The following is a 21,953-nucleotide window of genomic DNA, read 5'->3' as shown; positions in this document are numbered from 1 at the left end:
GGAGTTTACTCCGGGTTTCTGCGTGGGTTTACTCCGGGTGCTCCGGTTTCCTCCCACAGTCCAAAGACATGCAAGTGAGGTACACTGGAGATACTAAATTGTCCATGACTGTGTTTGATATAATCTTGTGAATTGATGGACCTTGTGTGAAGATAAACTACCGTCCCTGTCATGAATATAACCAAAAGTGTAAAACATGACGTTAAAATCCTAATAAACAAACAAACCCTACTAATTCCAGTGGCTCAGCTGTGCATTTGTGTAGTGTGTGCTGGTTTTAGTTTGTTTGTTTATTAGGATTTTAACGTCATGTTTTACACTTTGGTTACATTCATGACAGAAACGGTAATTACTCATTACACAAGGTTCATCAGTTCACAAGGTTATATCAAACACGGTCTTGGACAATTTAGTGTCTCCAATTCACCTCACTTGCATGTCTTTGGACTGTGGGAGGAAACCGGAGCACCCGGAGGAAACCCACGCAGACACGGGGAGAACAGTGCCACCCACTTAGCCACCGTTCCGCCCTGCTGGTTTTAGTAGTAACAGAAGCTTTTTTTTCTTTTTTCTTCATTAACCACTTTGTCCTGCTCTGGGTCGTGGTGGGTTCGGTTTTACCAAGAAACACTGGACGCAAGGCAGCACAGGGCGCCATCCCTACTTCCTTCCGGATCTCAGTGGTGGGCAGGGGCGGCTCGTTCCTTAGGGCGATCGGACGATGCACCACCAAAGGGCGAAAGGGAAGATATTTTTCTATCACAGCTGTGACTGTTCTGGACAGTCTCGTCTCTAAATATCGTCCAATCAGCATCGAGTTGTGTTCCGTACAGTACCGCACCTTTTGGGGCGATTTCAGTCTGACTGAAAATCGCCCCGGATTGCTCTCATAGACTCTCATGTTAAAGCTCTTTTTTTCGAACTGCAGGCGCTGCAATACAATCTGAATGAGTTCCGGGAGGGCTCGCACTTACGTGCTTGCGTCACACGTAACCTGGTGTTGCGATCTCGTCACCATGACTACCATCACCTCAGTTCGGAGCAACTCCATCATAGTAATCAGGATAAATTAGCAACTTATGAATTAGGGCCACCCAGACCAAATTTAAACATCAAGCAAGTATCTACAAAGGGGGAAAATCATATAAGTTACAAGTAAATTACAAGTAAGTAATGTAATTTTTAAATTGTGAATTGTGATTGCACTTATTGTATCTCCCCAACTGTTTAATTGTACTTCTTTATTCATTGCACATCAGCCCCGATGCCAATCTTTATTCTGGATCTGCTGCACCTAAAATAAAATGCTATCTGATGAAGACTGAATTAAATTGTTAGTGTGAAGCTTTACTTAATTTTATGATTAATAGTAAAGCTGGTCTCTCTCCATGTTAAAAGTTATTTGTGAGGACAAACTGACAGATCCACCCCCAGAGATTTGGCAGGAGCCGCCACTGGTGGTGGGCTAACATGAAGTTATTATTATAGTCAATAAAAGAATAATAATAATAATAAGTTTATCATTATTATTGTTTTAAAATAATGTTCATTATAATATTTAGATCTGATATAACAGTGTGTTGGTGTGTGTGTGATTACAGCGTATAGATGCTGTTTAATGTCACTGTTCATCTCAGAACTGAATTGGAACACCGGCGCGCTGCTGGACGCGTGCGATTCCACGTGCCGCTGACGCAGCGCTGCACTCACGTGCACACCAACCACGCGGACTGAACCATTTCTCCTTCAAAACAGGGGAGTTAGCAAACGACCATCCGCTGTCATCTGTTGTTACATCCCAAATGAGTTTGTTCTCCCTGCACAGTGCACTACATCGAGTGTGAAATACACCCTTCATACCTCACCATGCATTTAAATTGGAGCAATTTAGTATTTAACCTGTGTAAAAAGCGTTGTAGTAGCCTGTAAAGTTAAAACCAGTTGTAAAATATAGACTCATGTTTACTCCTTTTACATGTATTAATTCGTTACATGTATGCAAGATTTAGAAAGAATTAACCCCATGGTAACTTTAAAACTTTATGCAGCACTATTTAATGCAGCTCAACTCAATTCAGAATCAGAATCAGAATTCATTGGCCAAGTATGCTCACACATACAAGGAATTTGACTTTGGTTATACAGATGCTAGCAGTGCACGGAAAATACAATAAGGACAGTCTTACACACACACACACACACACACACACACACACACACACACACACACACACACACACACGCGCGCATACTCTCTCTAACACACACATTCATACCTGTAAACAATTAGCATGTGTAATTAACATTATGGGTTAAAGGTGCAGAGTTCTGTGCAATATAAAAACTATAGAAAAATATATAAATAAGAAATGAAAAATTAATGTGAAAAACCAGTGTATGCAGTCTTGTGAGTCATTATATAAGTCAAATAGGTAATTGTAGATGTACAAGTGTCCCAATGATTAACAGTTTTGTAGTGTTCAGTTGTTCATGAGCAAAATGGAGTGTGGAATAAAGCTTCTCTGTAGCCTGGTTGTTCTGGAGCTTTCATTGGAGCTTTAGTTGGTAGTAAGAAATCTGTGAATCAGCTGTTTTAAATATTAAAATAAACGTGAGGTCTATACGTATGATATAGACTCTATAGTGTATATTTTTAAGCAGACAAAAACCCTCAAAAGAAAGTTAAATTAATCATGTGGCCTGTGTTGCACATTTTTTGTTGGCATAGTGGCACAGCTGTTTGGTGCGTCCTATCATTTAGAGTCCTATAGACCTAGGTTCTATCCTTACCACTGTCACTGTAAGCTGTTTATTATGTTGCCCCAGTGTCTTTGTGGTCTTTTCTCCTTTTTAAAACATGCAATAGATTTGAGCTCGGTTGTGATTGTGATGACGACTTGCTCCAAGCAGCTCCGGTTGACACTGGGCCACCACTACCTTTGTCAGAAAAAAAGAAAATAAAAATGGAAAATAATGAGTGTGCAATATATGGTTCTGTTTGCAGCAGAATTAGCTGAAAAAGTTGGCATGGGACAGCTGTAGCCTAGTGGTTAAGGTACTGGACTAGTAATCAGAGGGTTACCGGTTCAAGCCTCACCTCTGCCAGGTTGCAACTGCTGGGCCCTTGAGCAAGGCCCTTAACCCTCAATTGCTTAGACTGTATACTGTCACAGTACTGTAAGTCGCTTTGGATAAAAGCGTCTGCTAAATGCTGAAAATGTAATTGTAATGTCAAACACAGTCATGAACAATTTTGTATCTCTATCTCACCTCACTTGCACGTCTTTGGACTGTGGGAAGAACCCGGAGCTCCCGGGAAAAAAAACCCCACACAGACACGGGGAGAACATGCAAACTCCACACAGAAAGGACCCGGACCGGCCCACCTTACTTACAGTAAGTATGGGTGCATGCCATAGCCTAGTGGTTAAGGTACTGAACTAGTAACCAGAAGGTCACTGGTTCAAGCCCCATCACTGCCAGGTTGCTGCTGTTGGGCCCTTGAGCAAGGCCCTTAACCCTCAGTTGCTCATATACGTGCTGTATACTGTACAGTATTGTAAGTCGCTTTGGCACGCAGCCGTGGGGAGCGCTACAGAATTCTGCCACTAGATGGCGCCCTACGACAACGACCATTAAATGAGTAAAGGTTGCCTGAAGCGAAATCCCCCTCCCCCTGTACTGAGCGCTGTTGGTTTGTTCCGGACTCTCACTCCATTCAAAGGCTCGTTGAGCTCAGCGAGAGTTGAGATTTCCCGGCGGGTTTAAATATGTCGGAAGAAACAAAACAAACCGTAAAGGAGGATATTTAACCCGGGACAAAGCGCGTTAACGCCTTAGTTCAATGGCTGCGTTATGTAACTACATACTGTGCTGTAGAGATTAATGAACGTACACATAAAGGCCGTGAGGAGATGTAATGGAGGCGGGTGAAAGAGACAGACGGCGGCTAACGAGGGCCTGTAAGAGGCCGGACTCCCAGCCCCAGGTCGGGAATAACAGTGGAACTGCACCGGTTCTGCGCTCGCTGAGCACCGGGAATGTCCGAGCGGACTCGGGCGGTATGGAGGAGGACGAAGAGCGTGTGAAGAACGGGCTGTTGGAGCAGAAGGTGGTGGCTCCTCGGTATAACCTGGTTCGGGAGATAGGTAGAGGGAGTTATGGCGTGGTGTACGAGGCCATAGCCCGGAGCTCAGGGAACGTGGTGGCGGTGAAGAAGCTCCGCTGCGATGCTCCTGAGAACGTGGAGCTGGCACTGGCGGAGTTCTGGGCTCTCACCAGCCTGGAGAAACGCCATGAAAACGTGGTGCAGCTGGAGGAGTGTGTGCTCCAGAGGAACGGCATGGCGCAGAAAATGAGCCACGGAAACAAGCGCTCTAAACAGTACTTGCGCTTGGTGGAGACTTCACTGAAAGGTAAGCTGGGTTTTGAAAGCTACGACATGGACGACAAACATGATGGCTGTGTTTCAAATGTTTAGAGCTGCCACAGCGCTTCAGTTCCTTCCTGATGTTGGTTGGATGTTTGGGTTGAAGTGGGAAATATCGCGATACTTGAAGACATTCACATGGTGGACGAGATCCTCGCCATATCTACCTTGGACTGGCTGAAACAGTGATTTCCAATTATGGGGTGGTTCGGTGGGTAGCCCTGTCGCCTCACAGCAAGAAGGTCCTGGGTTCGATCCCCAGGTGGGGCGGTCCGGGTCCTTTCTGTGTGGAGTTTGCATGTTCTCCCCGTGTCTGTGTGGGTTTCCTCCGGGAGCTCCGGTTTCCTCCCACAGTCCAAAAACATGCAAGTGAGGTGAATTAGAGATACAAAATTGTCCATGATAGTGTGAAGACTTGAACTGATGAATCTTGTGTGTAGGCCAGTTGTAGCCTAGTGGTTAAGGTACTGGACTAGTAATCGAAAGATCGCTGGTTGAAGCCCCACCACTGCCAGGTTACCACTGTTGGGCCCTTAAGCAAGGCCCTTTACCCTCAATTGCTTAGATTGTATAGTGTCACAACTGTAAGTCGCTTTGGATAAAAGCATCTGCTAAATGCCGAAAATGTAAATGTGTAACCAGTAACTACCGTTCCTGTCATGAATAGAACCAAAGTAGTAAAACATGACATTAAAATCCTAATAAACAAATAAGATATCCAATTTATGCAAAAAAATATGTGTAATATGAAACTATGGATAACGTTAAATTAATTTAAACGTTCATTATTTTTTATTGCTACTGTAACAGTGTAGCTAATGATGATCTTGGTGTGACTGTTTACTACCAGTTTAGGCAAACCTGGGATAAAGTGAATGTGGTTTATAGCACAACAAGACAAGTTAATATTAACCCAAAGTGGCTCTTTTACTTACCTATCCGGGCGACACAGTGGCTCAGTGAGTAGCACTGTCGCCTTACAGCAAGAAGGTCCTGGGTCAGATCCCTAGGTGGGGCGGGGCGGTCCAGGTCCTTTCTGTGTGGAGTTTGCATATTCTCCTCGTGTCTGTGTGGGTTTACTCTGGGAGGTCCGGTTTCCTCTCAGTCTAAAGACATGCAAGTGAGGTGAATTGGAGATACAAAATTGTCCATGACTGTGTTTGATATTAAACTTGTGAACTGATGAATCTTGTGGAACCAAAGTGTGTAAAACATGACTTTAATCCTAATAAGATTTCCAATTTATGCAAAAACTATGTGTGTAATATGTAACACTTTATAGCGTAATAAACATTAATTTAAACATTTACTAATTTTGCTTTTATTGCTACTGTAACATAATGGTAATCTCATGATAATCTTGGTGTGACTGTTTACTACCAGTTTAGGCAAACCTGAGATGAAGTAAATGGTTTTAAGAGCTGAAAGAACCACACGACAAGTTAATCTTAACCAAAACTGGCACTTTTACTGGTCTATCCTCTTTTTGACCAGCATATGTCGAACGTTCTTCTTAGTTTGATAGTTTTAACCTTTTATCTTATGGCCAGCCCCACTGGCCTGGACCTGGACCTATTGCTGCTGGACCATACAGATCAGTAATGCAAATGAGTCTACTGAAGCATGTCCTACCTGTAGATATTTATATACTGGCTTTTTTTAAATTGGATGGATAAAGGTTAACTAGATTACCAGCTTAGTTTGTTCTCTGTAATTTTCATGTTTATTGGAAATGTTTAACTGGTTTTATGTTGGTAACATCAAGCTGGTCGAAAACCCTTTTAATCAAGCTGGTTGATTAGCATATTAATCTTAAAGCATAGTTAGTTTAGACCAGCATTCATATGTAAAACAGTTATATACTTTTACTATCATCATTATTATTTAGTTTTGTCAAGTTGTTTCCAATTCCTGGTGGCTGTATTATAGTGTTCTTCAGAACATCATGTCTCCTATTTGGGTCGTCAGGCTTCACAATGGCTCGTTTAATCAAGTTATGATTTTGTTTTGCTGCATTGAATTTTTTTTTTTCTCACTTTCCAACCTCAGGATCCAGACGTTGACCTAGCAGCGTCATACATACACCAAGCTTTACTCCACAGAAATCCTCAGCTCATTCTCATTAATATGTTGTGTGCCTTTTAAACTGAGGGTCCAATCATTTGCCACTACAGTTTTTCTGTAGTTGCTTCTTTTTTGGGCCCTCTTAAAACCTAAGGTCATGGAGTGCTCATCATGTTCAAGCTCTCGAGTTCAAATCTCAGACCTGCTGTGTCTGAGGGTGGGGAGGCTGAAGGGATTCCTTATTGCTGTAGCAATGTAGGCCTCTGCTTGCAATGGAGATCTGTGTGTGATTTTCAATATATGATACTGCTAAACCCTCCTCGCGCAAGTAAAAGAAGCAGTTGGTTACTGCACACATTTTGGAGGGCATGTGTGTTAGGTTGGTTAGCTATTTAAATGTGTGCTCATTTTCCTTCATGTGTCTTGTGTAGGTGAGCGGGTGTTGTCGAGTCCTGAGGAGCCGTGCTACCTGTGGTTTGTCATGGAGTTCTGTGAGGGAGGAGACCTGAATCAGTTCGTCCTGTCGCGGCAGCCCAATCAGCACACCAACGCCAGCTTTATGTTGCAGCTAAGCAGCGCCGTGGCCTTCCTGCACCAAAACAATATTGTACATCGAGACCTTAAGCCGGATAACATTCTGATTTCTGAGCGCTCTGGAGCTCCAGTGCTGAAGGTGGCAGACTTTGGACTGAGCAAAGTGTGTGCAGGACTCACGCTGGACACCAGCAGCTGTGACGACACCAAGGACAAAAACAAAAATGAAATTAATGTGAACAAGTTCTGGCTGTCCTCAGCATGTGGTTCGGACTTCTACATGGCGCCCGAGGTGTGGGAGGGCCATTATACAGCCAAGGCGGACATTTTTGCTCTGGGCATTATTATTTGGGCAATGATCGAGCGGATCACATTTATAGATGCCGAGTCGAAGCGCGAGTTACTTGGCACGTACGTCAGACAGGGTTCGGACATTGTGCCCGTTGGTGAGGCACTGCTTGAGAATCCAAAAATGGTGCTGAGCATCCCACAGCGGCGGCGCTCACACATGTCGACGGCACTCCGGAACCTGCTGCAGGACATGCTGGCTGTCAACCCACAGGACCGGCCGGACGCTGAGGAACTATATGGCAGGATGAGTCGGGTCACTTGTGCTGCGTGAAGTATCACGTCTATGTCACACACAGGTATGCTGTTGGTTACATGTTTACTGCTATATCAAATTTATGGAGAATTGGATAATAATTGCAGTGAATAATTAATCTGTTTTTTCTTTGGTTAATTGCTTTGGTAGGTTTGTAAAAGACAGTATTCAAATATACTGTATGTCCATGCACTTTCACTGTTTTTCCATGTATTCATTAAAAGTAATTTGTACATTTAGCTCTAAAAGTCTCCAACTTGCTTGAATGCACCATGAATATCAGAACATCCATGGAGGTAGAAGTTGATTAGAAAAATTAACAAAATTGTATAATTACATTTTAAATTGCTTATCATGGTTAGGGATGTAATTCTGACAGATAACTGACCAACAGCTGACAAGCTTACAGTGTCCCATTAAAATCTAATACACATCAAGCTTAGTGTACATGACAGTAATGCAGAAGAGTAAGATAAAGATAACACCATGAACAGAACTAGTTCAGCATTATAAACTAAACAGCATTCTAACTAAACTAATACTAAATAAATAATAGACCTGCAGTCTGTATTTTAAAGCGCTTCCTAGTAACATGGGCAGCAAGGTGGCTTGGTGGGTAGTACTGTTGCAACATCTGGGTTTGATTCCCAGGTGGGGTGGTCTGGGTCCTTTCTGTGTGGAGTTTGCATGTTCTCCCTGTGTCTGTGTAGGTTTTCTCTGGGGCTCCGGTTTCCTCCCACAATCCAAAGACGTGCAAGTAATTTGACATTGTGTTTGACATTAAAGACTTGAACTGATGCGTATTGTAACAAGTAATTACCTGTCCTGTTGTGAATGTAACCAAAGTGTGTCAAACATGACATTAAAATTCTAATAAATAAATACAGGAAGATGATGCAAATATCCACATCATTTTCATATAAAAGGAAAAAAACATATGCACAGGTCTGCATGTGCATATGAAATGCAGGTAGACGCCTGACCCGCTGATAGTACCACAGAGATCCAGCGTTTGTAGTGGCCTAGCATATTTTACTGCTGTGTTATATATGATGCAAAACAGCTTCCCTGTTTGTAATTTTAATGTGTAGATGTTCCACCGTTCATTATTTCAACGATGATAAATGCAAAAAAGGAAGAATAACACTTAATAAATGCAGCTGTACACAGAAGGCACATGCACACTGAAGATCAGTAAGAGTGTGTTTCAGCTGTCTAACTCTGTACAGACTACAGATTCACTGTCAATTGGAACCAAGCATTAGCTGTTGGAAATTAAATGAAGTAACATGTTTAACCAACATCATTTTTCAAACAGTGACTTTTTTGTTATCAGTTAACCAGTTAATCGGGTAATAATTAATCACCAACAAATTAGTCACCAACATCCCTAATATGTGCAAAATGTTGTCACCTTATTTGGTCTGGTAAGGCAGGAACACCCAAAAATGAGGTGTTATACAATAACTGAAATCTGTTACGTAACTTTGACCTCAATAAACATTAACATATAAAATGTGCTTCAAATAAAACACTAAGAACCAGAGATTTATTTCTAGCATGTTAGTTTTGTATTTTTATTGGGTTTATTCTAAATGTCCTCAGCTTGTGTAGGCTGTGTAATGCACAGCATATGGTGTGGAAGGTCTTGGTATGGTCATTTCTTTCATTGGAACGGTAAATAAGAGATTAATTGAGTTTGAGGCTGAAGAATAAAAACAAAAAAACTGCTTAAATGACTTGTCATGGTACGTCATGGCTCAGACAGCTGCCATGCCCAGTTTACATGTTTTGAAGCTGCTGTTGCCAAAACAAAACAGCTTTTTCTAAGTTGACCTTCTGTAAACAACGTCATCGGCCAACAAATTAATAAAGAAACTCGTTACCAATTGCTTTAGTATCGATTTTGTTTGTTTGTGCTGATAAGTGATTGTAGCTCTATTCAGTTGACCCGGATTTTTTTTTCCACTTTCATCTCCTGATCTATTCATGTCCAGTCCCCGATTGTGAATCTTCTACTGCTTGCACAACCCCTGATCTGATCAAGGAGGGACAGATCACCACACCCCCACTCTGACGTGTTTAATCTGCAGCCGCTTCTCATCACCTGTCAGTGTTTGGTTCCCACACAGAGCCGTATAGCGCACGGAGAGCCACAATATGCTCCATTGACCATATGTGCGTATTTAAAACGGAACTAGAAAAAAGACCACAAGAAGTGCAGCGGGGCAAACTGAGAATCGTCTTCTTGTTGCTGCTGCTGCTGTTTACAGTTAGCATGGTGGATTTACAGCCTCGCCTTCAGCGCTGACTCTTACTCTCGCAATAACCCTGTGCAATTGGGAACAAATAATTTGGTACAGCTTGTTCTGGATTTGAATATGTACTGTACTGTAAGGTCCCCTGCAATGGAAAAGGGGCTTAAAATATCTCGCTCTCATCTACACAAAACAGGGTTAATTGATTTATAAATGCCTGACCTACCTTTAGTTAGACCTGATTTTTATTGTTTTGTATTTGCCTTTTGGTAATTTAGTCATTAATTGTGATAAATGTAAAGCCGGGTGCAAATTATTTTATGTGCATTTTGTTTCTGCTCATTCCTACTGATTTCTAACTGGTTTTAAGAGCTTAGAGCTTGTTTTATTACAGACAGGCTGTCTGATGTAACATTTAGCCTCGGGTATAAGGACAATCATCGGCAAACAGATATGCTTCCCCCTTCCCCTTTTTAGAGCATGCTGGGATTGCTGTTACACAACTAAACTTGCTTCCCCCTCCCTGCTCTAATCTCCTCTCTTTCATGCTTCCTCCCCCACTTTAAAGGCCTGTGAGAGCGTTCAGCTGGCAGTACAGGTGTCAGGAATGCAGCTCTTGAGTTTGCTTCATTTAGGAACACTCATACATAGGTTTTGAATATTAAAATGGTTCCAGTTCTTGTGTAGTTGTTAAATGCAGTAGCTCTGGTGAAACAAAACATGCTTCATGATGAAATGCCTTGTATTTCTAAAAATTATTATAATAAATGTAATTTTTAACAGTGGAGTGTTCATTGGTGTGCAGTAGGTACTGGACTGGTAATCAGATGGTTCAAGCCCCACTAGGATGTAACGATACACTCTACCCACGATGTGATATGATTGACAGTACTGGGTTCACGATACAATTTTTTCCCGAAAATGAAATTGAAGACAAATTATGACATTTTCCTTTTATTATTTCTCTTTAAAAAATAAAATACTGTATTTGTGCTTAACTTCTATTGATCTAAATAATGAATGCCCTTTTATTTCTGAGGGAGGTACAAATTATGCCAAATAATGCTTATTGTGTAAAAAAAAAAAAAATGAAATTTTAAAACAAATCCAAGATTATATAAATAAATAATACACATAAAGTATCCTCACATAAATAAGTTTGGCTGGAAAATCCCCTACTTGGCAACTTTGTGAAGTGCCGTCAACCAGGCAATGTGAATAGCACCAGTGCCCTCTGCTGTTTAAAGTGAATATTGATTCATCTTAAATGAATAACCGATTTTTAACTGTCTTGTGGTGCATCGTTACATCCCTAAGCCCCACCATGGCCAAGTTTCCACTGTTGGGCTCCTGAGCAAGGCCCTTAACCTTCAATTGCTTGAATTGCATTCAGTAAAAATTGCAAGTTGCTTTTGGTAAAAGCGTATGCTTAGTCCTGTAAATGTAAACACAACCGAGTCATATCAAACGAAGCATGTCAGGAAGGATAGTTTTAAAAGCAATGTGAAATGGAAGTTGTACCTTATTTTACTTTTGCAATGTGACTGGTTTCTAAGTGAAAGAGCTTACTTGAGTAGGAGTAATAAAAGAAAGAACTTTGGTTTTATTTGCTAGGATTTGACTGGTTTGTAAATAGTTAAGCTGTATAGCCAGTGAGCTTAGATGTTGTGCCTAGCGTGCAAGAGACACTAGACTGTAAGATATAATATATTAAATCCAGTTTATGCCATAAAGCTACACAAAGAACAGCAAAGAGCAGTAAAATAAAAACAAGGTCCTGCACTAAAATATCTAGCATGCTAGCGGGTGAGTTTCAGCATTTCTATCAAATCCACATAATGCAAACAGTCATCGATTAGTGCCAACTATCTGCTTGGCAAGAAATGTTTTATAATATTATGGAAACACATTGATATTTCATGGTTTTCTTTTGACTATAACTGTTGACCTTTCTGTGTTTATTTGAATAGGGCTAATTCAACTGTACTTAATTAAAAAGTGTGTGGAACAGCAGTTTTTACTAAGGTCTAGAAACATATTCAAATTGCCACTTGGTGCGAAGAGGAATTTTGTCTGGATGGTTAGTTGTGAATCAAGATTTACCCGAAAACAAGTCTGCCAGGCACATGGGTGGTGCAATGGTCTAATCTGCTTGCCCTGTCATGACTTGTATGTCTCTAACAACATTAAACTGCATATTTTTAGTGTGTAGTTTGCAGTTTGGAAGAAATCCTATGCCGTTCTTGAATATGCTGTTAACTGCATCTTAGCCTGGCTGGCTAATAGCAGAGCTGAGACTCAAGCTTGAGATCTCAGTAGTGGTGGGTTTGCATGTTTTACCGCTGCCAGCAGAGCATTGTCGTCGTAATATTTTGATCTATCAAGGACTTAAACTTGGATGTCAAAACAGAAGTCAATTTTAATTTTAGATTGTTGTTAAAAGGAAAGCAGGGCAGGGAAAGGACAGGAAGGTGGGGGAGCTTCCCTCCCAGCCATAATAAGCACATTACAGCTGTCTGTTCTGCTATTTCCATCCCCCCTTTCTTTCCTTCTTCTGACATACCACTGTTGCTGGGACAAGCCAAAGAATTTGGCAGTCAGTCTTACACAGTCACCAGATTTCTAAGTTCATATGTGGATTTGTAGTTATGTAACCTTAGCATCATTTTCATTTCTGCCAAGACAACCCTGACAAGACATACTGCAGGTCCTGTTGAGAAAAATTGTGCATCTTTTTATTACAGTTTTCCCCTTAGTGGCTAATATTTTTCTTAAGTTCGCTATCGCCAAGGGCCTTTTCTTATACCACAAATATGTTAAATTATATTTTGTTTTAGCCAACAGTAGTTGTAGCTACTAATAAATAAGGGTTCCTTTAGTGATGGAATAGCAGAGCGGGTGTGGGAGAGGGTGTGTGAGGCAGCAAAACTGCTATTAGTGACTCGGCACAAGCCTGAGCTGTAGTTCATAGCAAGGTTGGATTGGACACAGATGAGCAGACTAAAGCCTAATAGTTGCAGTCATTTCTTTTTACTGTTGGGATTAGGAGTGACCTTTTTAATTTTCTAGATTAAAAAAATGAAATGTCTGGGTTGTAAACATGGGTTTGTATACACTGATACACTAATTTCTACCCGACTGTAGCATAGATGAATTGTGTGTTATGTTCTGGTGGGCTGCAATACAACAGACACATCGTTTTTAGTAAAACCCAGAAATAATGAAAACTAATGCACAATAACACAAGATTTAAAAGAATGTCAACATTTAGGTAAAAAGCCGTTTTGGAACGAAAAGGTCATGAAAAGCAACCTAAACATAGGCATTTCTGTTTTATGTGTACACTCAGGACTCACCTTCAAAGAGCCAACACAACAGCATAGACAAGCAACAAGCTCATGGTCAGCTTGATTATTACCTTGCTTTTCCAGTTCCATCATTAATAACTGAAGTACCAGTGATGTATAAAACGCATAACCTGACACAGCAGACACAGTTTGCTATGCAACAATATTGAGTACTTTTTACAAGCAATTGCACAATAATTCCCAAATCAGTTGGACTAGAAAACTGGAAAAACTAAAAATTCTGGCATCTGATTTTATCATGGATTAGTTCATAGTGCAAAATAATAATAAAAAAAGAGAAATGGCTAGTGATATTTAATTATTTTACTGACCAACATTTGATGTGTGAAAAGAAATGATAAAAACTTTATGGAACGTAGAGACATTCAGAAACTGTACTGAACACTGTGACCTTAACATAAATTCCTTTTAGCCCATTTTTTTCCTCCATGGTTGTTTTGATATGTGTGGTAAGTTTGTGCACGTGCCTGTTAAAATGAAGTACCATTTTGTATTTATTGTTTAATAATTTGTAGATTGATTTTTTTTTTTTTAATCAGGGCATTTGCTTGAATTACTGGAACAGTTTCATGTCATCTTTTTGGTATTAATAAAAAAAATAAAAAAAAATTTAAATGGTCCATATTTGTAGCCCTAGTTTTTATCTAACAGCAGTTACACTTGAGAGTTACACATGTAATTGCCAAATACTACATTGTATGTTGACTAATGTTGGTGGACAATGTAAATAAAATGTAGTAATGAGCGGTTTTGAGTTTAAAGAGGGCTGGAGATACACATGCTATGGAACTTTTCTGCTCGGTGCAATATCGGTCATCTATCACAGCTAAAACAATGCAGTGCATCAATGTGTAGCTTCTAATTCAACTCTTATTTTCTCGTTTTACAGGCTGTATGTTGCAGGAGCTCTGCACCAAAAAATGGAAAGGATAGCTACACCTTTGAATACTGTGATGATTCTGCTGAACATGAATGTGAAGGGAAAGGATGTTCCCATGCAGGACCTATGAGGACTCTTAAAGCAACAGATTTCACTATGCAGTTGCATTTTGGTGTTAATTTCATTTTGTTTACAGTATCCACTAGAAAATTTGTGTTGATTCTGTTTGACATTTTCTGTTTAGCTTCCTTAACCAACTAGGGATCATTTTGTTTGTTTTTAAAGTTTAATACTCTCTTTCCAAAACACGGAACACACCCACTTTATCTAAAGGGTGCAGTTTGGACCATTTGTAGTACAGCTTGTCTTTGGCTCTTGTATACTCCCAAAGGTTAGACCAATGAGACTAGGAGCATAATTAATTCCAAGCCTTTACCTGTCAAAAGCAGTGAAGTAAATGTTATGTAATGGCCTGAACCTGATCTGCTGTTCTGATGGGCTCAACACTCACCTGACTCACCTTTAATAAGGCTGTTAAATGCCAGCAATCACATTAGTATTACATTCAGTGTGGAAGGTATTTTAATAGATTTGTTTATATGGAGGTAATACAATCATCATAATTTGTGCCACAGTAATTGTTTAAATCGCTTCTTGCCAAAAGAAACATCAGTTATCGATTAGAAGTTTTTTATGTCAGAAGTAGAATTAGATTTAATTAAGCATTTGATTTCAAAAAACAAGTTGTTTTTGGTTACTTTCACACATTTAATATATAGTTTTATACAGTGTTTTTGTTCCAAAACTTTGTAAAAAATTGTTCTAGAACAAGTTATAAACCGTTTATTTAAACGTCTCTGTTTGTTATGGTTTAAAAATCATGTTTGAAACTAGCCCCGCCCCCTTTTCTGATCGACACCCTTTTAGACCGATCGTTGAGCTGGAACAGCCAGTTTATCCTATGCTGGTCTACAGTGACACCCAGTGGTTAAAAACTACAGTACATTGGCCCCCATTTTATCTACACAAGCTTTTTAAACGCTGGTCACAACAGTTTACACTTAAGGTTAGTATGTGCAGTAAAATAACATGCAAGTTAATTTGCTGCTTCACAAATTTGGGAAACTGCATTGACATCTATCATTTATGCATCCAAGTTGAATTTTTGAATGTACAGTACTTTTAAACTTTGAACGCGTTAACATGTAAACATTACTCCAATAGTGAATTTGATCCTGACAGCCCAACTTCTCAGTGAAACATCTGATTTTACATGGTTTCTGCTATTTCATGTTTTATTTTGTGCAGACTTTGTGCCTTAAATTGCAGCCCATTAAAGTTTATGATTCACTTTAAATAAGTGTACCCACCAAGTCTTTGCATTAATACAGTTAAAACCATTAGGTGCCACTTATCACAGATAAGTAGTTTCACCTTTCCAAAACAAACCCTCACCCAATCCTAAAGAGAAATGTGAATTTTATTTGATCAGGAGACTATAATCTGTTGCTGGTGCTTGTGTAGGGAACATGTATGGTATTCCGATAAAACTAATTGACTGGTTTTTCACAGCTGCCTGTCTGTTAGTCGATTTTGAAAACACTACCTTTTTGTGTTGGTTAGTTTGTAAAAAAAATTTTTTTACCATGTTGGAGTGTAATTGCTAGTGTACCTGATTTTAAATGACACTGTTTGTGTTTCCTTGGAGCATTAAACCTAGTGCACACCACTTTTATTTCAGTGAGGTGTCTAAGCCTGGGATGCAGTTTTCCTTTTGGTAGTCAATCATAGAGAGTTCAGTATTTTCCAGCATGGTTAAAATGCAGTCACTAGTTGTAAGCCTGCATACTGATGAGCAGCAGCAATTGAGGCACTAAACACTGAATGCATTACAGGATGAATATGAACTTCAGCATAAAACCTTAAACCTTCTGTATCATACAGACATTCATGCAGAGCCACACAGAGGTGCTGGCTTTACAGACTTTACTGCTGTGTGTCTAACATCATCCTATATACTATAAAAATGCGACATTAGCAATTTGGTTGCCAGTATGTGGTTTGAGACACAGTAGCTTGTGGCTATAGCACTGCCTCTACTTTGCTCCTTAGTGTGATCCAGTATGATTTGGATATTAAAACCAAATAGAATCATTCATTCCATATGTTTGGCCACCCCTGTCAGACAAGTGCATATATAAATATATCATTTTCTTTTTTAATACCTCCTTCCTTAATTTTGCACTCTTATACTCGCGTTATATTTTATAGCAGTTGGATATTGTGGTCCAGTGCTTTGTAGAAATTAAAAGTGATTTTCTTTTACCCCCCCCATCCCATACTGTTTGCTAAGTAGTTTTGAGATTTAAAATTTATGGTGTGTGCACAACGATTTATTGCCATATAGGTGAAACAGACAGACTTGATCCGAACTGACCCGAAAGGTGTGTATCTGTGTAAGAAAGTGTGTAGTTCTACCTCACAGTTGTTGTCTGTTTAGAAACTAACCCGCCAAGTTAACTGGCTTAGTGTTTTTGGAAAGAGTTCTGATTATGGATGTGTATTATTACGGTTTCAATTCTTGCTTGTCTTTCCATTTTGTCCACTGGACAAAAAAAAACCACCATCATCTGGGACCTCAATTTTGACCAGTGTTTTATGTTCCCTTTTTTGTTTAGTTTTTTTTGTTTTTTCTTCTGTATTTAGATTGTAAATGCTGCTGTTGATAACTTGATACCAAATCCTTTTATCTACAAGGATCATTGTTTAGATTCTTCTAAGCATGGTGATCCGTACACAGCACAGCAGTGCTGCTGGAAATGAGCAATGCTGACTATAAGATATTTGGAAAATTGCTTCTATGTTTCTGTTCAGAGCCGCTTGGTCATTATGCTTTTGATTTTCAATCTAATATCCTGATGGGCATTTTTCACATTAATAAAATGCATTTTGCACCAGTTTAGATGATTGACCCAGACACATTTTAGCCAGGCTACACAAGTTTAATTGCATTTGCCTCTCTTGAGACAAACATCACCTTGCTCAAATGCGTTACTCTATAGCTTGTGTGATCCAAAAATCGCAGTGTTTAAGCAGAGCATCAGTGCACTTTTCACTGCAGTGCCTTTTTGCTTAGAACAGCAAACCAAGTTCAAACCATTAAGTTGCTGGTCAAGCTTAATGAGCTGATTTGTGTACTGTTTGCTGATTTCTTCCATTTAAATGTCAATCCAGTGATTAATCACAAGTCTAAGTGTATGTTGTTAAACTCTTGCCAGTATAAAATCCAGATACTGACCATAAAAACAAAGTGTTCAAAGAGTTTTATGCATCTTTATTTATTTGTTTTCCTACTGATACTCTTGGTTCACCAGTCATTTCGTGTTTTACTGTTTTGAATGACTGTATTTAGTACTTAAGTATTTCATGATTTATGGGCAAAAGAGACTCTGATGCAGGTGCTCTGATCATGCAGTTTAGGTGTTTCATGCAGTTTAGGTTTTCCATGCAGTTGTTGTCATTTTAAACAAAAGCTATTGGTATGTGGATAGTTTTCTCTAACCAGGTTTCCTATAATTCACAGTGTGATTGTGTTAGTGAGGTGAATGAGACATGAGGGAGCAGTAGCAGAAATATGCCAGTGATTCCACTTCCTCAGCTTGTACTCTCACTTTTGTACACTGTGTATATCCACAGCTATGCAGTTTTTCACCCAACAGATATTAAAATGCTGAACTTCTATCACGCATTTGATGTTTTTTTCTGCTTTGTCATTTTTGCCACCATGAACACCTTGTACACTTTGTAATTTTCAGCCAATCTGACATGCATCAACGTCTAAATTATTGTTTTTTGTGTTTGTAAGTTTTCTCTTAATAAATTGTTTAAATATTAAAAGCTGGTATTGTTTCTCTCTTTTTTTTTTTTTAATCGTGTTACTTTTAAATGAAAGAAGAATTCAATACAAACTCAATTTCTAGAAATATTCAGACCTTGCATAAATGTCCACATGGAAGATCACATGGATGACCAGGTACATGTGCATTGTTTACCCAAAAAAGAATTAGCACCAGGATGGACTCTAGAATGAACCAACTTGCAATGGAAGGAAGTTCTGGTACCAGATATCACAGGAGTGTCTTGTGGAGTCCATGTCTCAGTGGGTCAGATCTGTTTTGACAGCTTATTAGGCAGGTAGTCCTAATGTAAAGCATTTCATGTAAAATATTAATCTAGTCCAAATGTTCTAACTGATTGGTTTGTGTATATTACTTAGAGTTTCCAGTCCACCTACAAAACACATTTTTGAGAAGTGGAGGTAAATCCAGTATGCCCAGAGAATCCAAAATTAACGTAGGTTCTCAGAGCCCTGGGTCTCTGCAGTGCAAGCACTACCTAGTCGGCCGCAGTTCTTTAATCTTTACTATTGGCTACGTCCTGATGAAGGTTGCTGTGGGAGAAGTATGGCAGCCATAAAGTCAATATTTATTGCAAAAAGTTTGTATTACAAATCATCAAATGTTATTACATAATTGAAACGGCTTGCTGATTTCTTGGCATGCTTTGCTCTTATGCTGAGTTCAAACTGTCCGCACAGTGCTGATCAGCAGCCACAGCTAAAGCCTTTTTCAAAACACAGTAGGCAGCTCTTATATAAATCTCTGGTCGTTTTATGCATAAGGCAATCATGCACGAAAAAGAGGATAACATTCCTGTACAAAAACAGCTGGCTGCATGTCAAAACAGTGCAACTTTATTCTGCTAGATATATTCTATGCCACAGTGTCAGCTTCTGAACTCTGGCATGTTCCTTCATGTCCTATGTACTTCTGTAATATAATTCTTGGCCTGATTTTGAAAGCCATTATTTAATATAGCGTTCTTTGAACAGTCTGTTGAAAATGGACTGAAGTCTGGCTAAACATTGGAAACACTGAGACATGGGGGAAGGGAACAGACCTCCAGCTCAGTAGTGTGTGTGTGTGTGTGTGTGTGTGAGAAAGAGAGAGAGGCTTTGTTTTCAGTGACCATCAGAAATGAGGGAAAATGCAGCTTCAGCACTGATGTCATTGTCATTTGATTAAGTGTGTCAGTAGCTACAGCTGAAGTGCTCAAGCTCAGTCTAAACCTATTACCATTAACACTGCGGTTCCTTATTTTAATCTTCATGTTAGTACTTTATCACTTCTTTTTGTTTGCCATGTACACTGAACTACTTTGACCCTTGTATTCGAATACACACACTTCAAATGAGTCAGTAAAATCTCCCTTGGTTGCCTTGCTTACCATGCCAGCAGACTATTAAAGTTCTTAATATGCAAACCTCATTCCCAGAAAATCTTGGAAACTTTGTTAAAAGCATTAAAAAGAATCCTAATTTGCTAATTTTCAATGAAGTTAAAAAAAACCAAAAATATTTCTTCGGTGTTTTGGCTTTGTTAATATAAACTAAATTAGAATTTAATACCTACAACATAGGGTCAAAATCCATACATAATATTCCAAAAGATTCAGTGATTATAAAGACATACTACTACTACTGTACTCTGGTTTCATCTTAGCCCCAAAATGGGGTGGCTCAGTGGGTAGCACTGTTGCCTCACAGCAAGAAGGTCCTGGGTTTGATTCCCAGGTTGAGCGGTCCAGGTCCTTTGCGTGTGGAGTTTGCATGTTCTCTCTGTGTCTGTGTGGGTTTCCTCCCACAGTCAAGAGACATGCAAGTGAGGTTAATTAAAGATACTAAATTGTTTGTGACTGTGTTTGACATTAAAAACTTGAACTGATACACATCTTGTGTAACCAGTAACTACCTGTTTTGTCATGAAAAATATGTAAAATATGATGTTAAAATCCTGATTAAATACATAAAAAGCTCCCAAAATCAAGCAAAAAAAAAATGAACATGCTGCTCTGGATTACCTTCAGTTAAGTTGGTGAATATGAGTGTAGACCCAATGTAACCCTGACCAGATTAAAGTGATAAGTAAAAATGTTATACAATAATAAATGTAATCACATCATAGGCTTGATGCATTGTATTAACATCTAACATTTGTATACTACTGAAATTCTCCTAAACTTGTCCATTTATTCATTTCATATACATTTTTACTGTTGCTTTATCCAGGACAGAGTCACTGAGGGTTTGCTTTCTTTGGAAACACTGGGCTTAAGGCAGGAATACACCCTGTACATGATGCCAATCTATTGCAGGGCTTTGTTACTTATGTCTCAGACATTTTGTTTCACTCCTTGTGTTTTTCATAGATCTCCCTTCTGACATTTTCTTGCACTGAGCAGCTCTCGCTGGCATCCTTCACTATTTAACAGCACTGTAAACAGAGGCTGGTGAAAGCCAGTGTACGCAGAGTTTCAATTAAACAAGGCTTATAAGCTGTAGAGGGATTCATAACCTTGTTTTGACTAAGACTTCACCTCATCTTGGGTGGCTTCGCTGAGTTTTTATTTGCTATAACAATTATCTTTATTTGGGAACTCAGCCTTGTTTGGCCAGTAACCACATTTTAATGGGTGTTAAACAGTTGTTTTAGAAGGTTTCAGTAAAGGCAAAGTGAATAGTAAAACATACCATGGCATGATACAGAAACGTCTGATTCCAGCTCAATGGCAGCATTTTGGGGAAGGCCCTTTTTGCTTCACCGTCACAGTGCCCTTGTACACAAAGCAGTCCAATTCAAAGGGCAAACCAACTTATCTTAATGGTTTTGGAGAGAAATAACTATCAAGCACATACAGATAAGATACAAACAGAAATGGTTAAATATAAATACATTGTTAAAATTGCGTTTCTGTGTGTACACACTGGGTTTAAAAGATTTAACCCTGTTATAGTACAGTACATTCAACTCTGCCATCTAGTGGTCAAAATGCTACATTGCAGTAAAACCCAGGCAATTCATTAAATATTGTTTTACATTTTATACTTCCTTTACAGAATAACGTGTAGTGGATTTGTAGTGGAAGTATTTAGATTTATGTCTTTTCTCACACTTTATTGAGTTGTGAATTGATTTTAATTGAATATGACTTACTTATCGGTCACTTTTCAAAAATTAATTAAAAATCCAAAACTAAAATCTATTTTTCACAAAACCATTTTAGACCATTTGCACTAACACCCCAAACTGTGGTGCACCTTGTTTGGTTTAATCATACTTGAGATGTATCTAGACCCCAGCTGATGTCCACCTGTTGCATTTTTAATTGAATAGTTTGGAAAGAGACACACCAAGGTCTGTACAGGTCCATAATTTGACAGATACATACTTCATTAAACACAAAATGCTTTTCTTAAATAATAATTTCATTTATTAAAGGAAAAATGCAGCTCTATCTTGCCATTAGTGAAAATCAACTTCCCCCTTAGCTTCTAAATTACCCAAATTCATTAGACAACTGGGTTTAATTTTACTAGCTACACCCAAGCTGACAGATTTGAAATGACTGTCAGATCTGCTGAATCTAAACATCACTTAAATAAAACCTGTCTGGCAATGTTGAACAGGCTTGAAAGTCTCAAAAAGCAGCTCATTAGGCCACATTCTAAAGAGATTCAAATTGATGCAAAACAAATCATTGAAATCTACCAGTCTGAAAGGGTTACAGAGCCATTGCTAAGGCTTTGGGACTCTAGCATACCACAGTGAGAGCCATTATCCACGAATAAAGAAATCTTATGAACCTTCCCAGGACTGGTCGGTCTAACAAAGTTTTTACCAAGAATGGATCTAAAACTCATCCAGGAGGTCACAGAAGCACCCAGACAAATGTCAAAATTCCCCAAACAGGAGTTTAT

General features: G+C 39.2%; 1 protein-coding gene across 1 annotated transcript; it reads left to right on the top strand.

The window, feature by feature from the left end:
- The first annotated feature begins 3,762 nt into the window (after positions 1-3,762).
- stk35l (serine/threonine kinase 35, like) lies at positions 3,763-14,891 on the top strand. Its single transcript, XM_062997042.1, has 3 exons — positions 3,763-4,415; positions 6,925-7,674; positions 14,147-14,891. Exons 1-2 carry the CDS (start codon positions 3,920-3,922, stop codon positions 7,647-7,649), a joined length of 1,221 nt encoding a protein of 406 aa, XP_062853112.1. The 5' UTR covers positions 3,763-3,919; the 3' UTR covers positions 7,650-7,674; positions 14,147-14,891.
- The last annotated feature ends 7,062 nt before the right edge of the window (positions 14,892-21,953 follow it).

The sequence above is a fragment of the Trichomycterus rosablanca genome, chromosome 6 (genome assembly GCF_030014385.1).
Source record: "Trichomycterus rosablanca isolate fTriRos1 chromosome 6, fTriRos1.hap1, whole genome shotgun sequence".
Lineage (NCBI taxonomy): Eukaryota > Metazoa > Chordata > Actinopteri > Siluriformes > Trichomycteridae > Trichomycterus > Trichomycterus rosablanca.
Note: the sequence above shows the minus strand (reverse complement) of the source record. Positions and strands in the feature narration are given on the sequence as shown.

What these genes read in the sequence shown, in the direction of transcription:
- stk35l (XM_062997042.1), top strand. Translation starts at nt 3,920, where the DNA reads ATGGAGGCGGGTGAAAGAGACAGACGGCGGCTAACGAGGGCCTGTAAG. An exon ending in GGTGGAGACTTCACTGAAAG is followed by an intron (nt 4,416 to 6,924) that starts GTAAGCTGGGTT and finishes TGTCTTGTGTAG; the next exon opens with GTGAGCGGGTGTTGTCGAGT.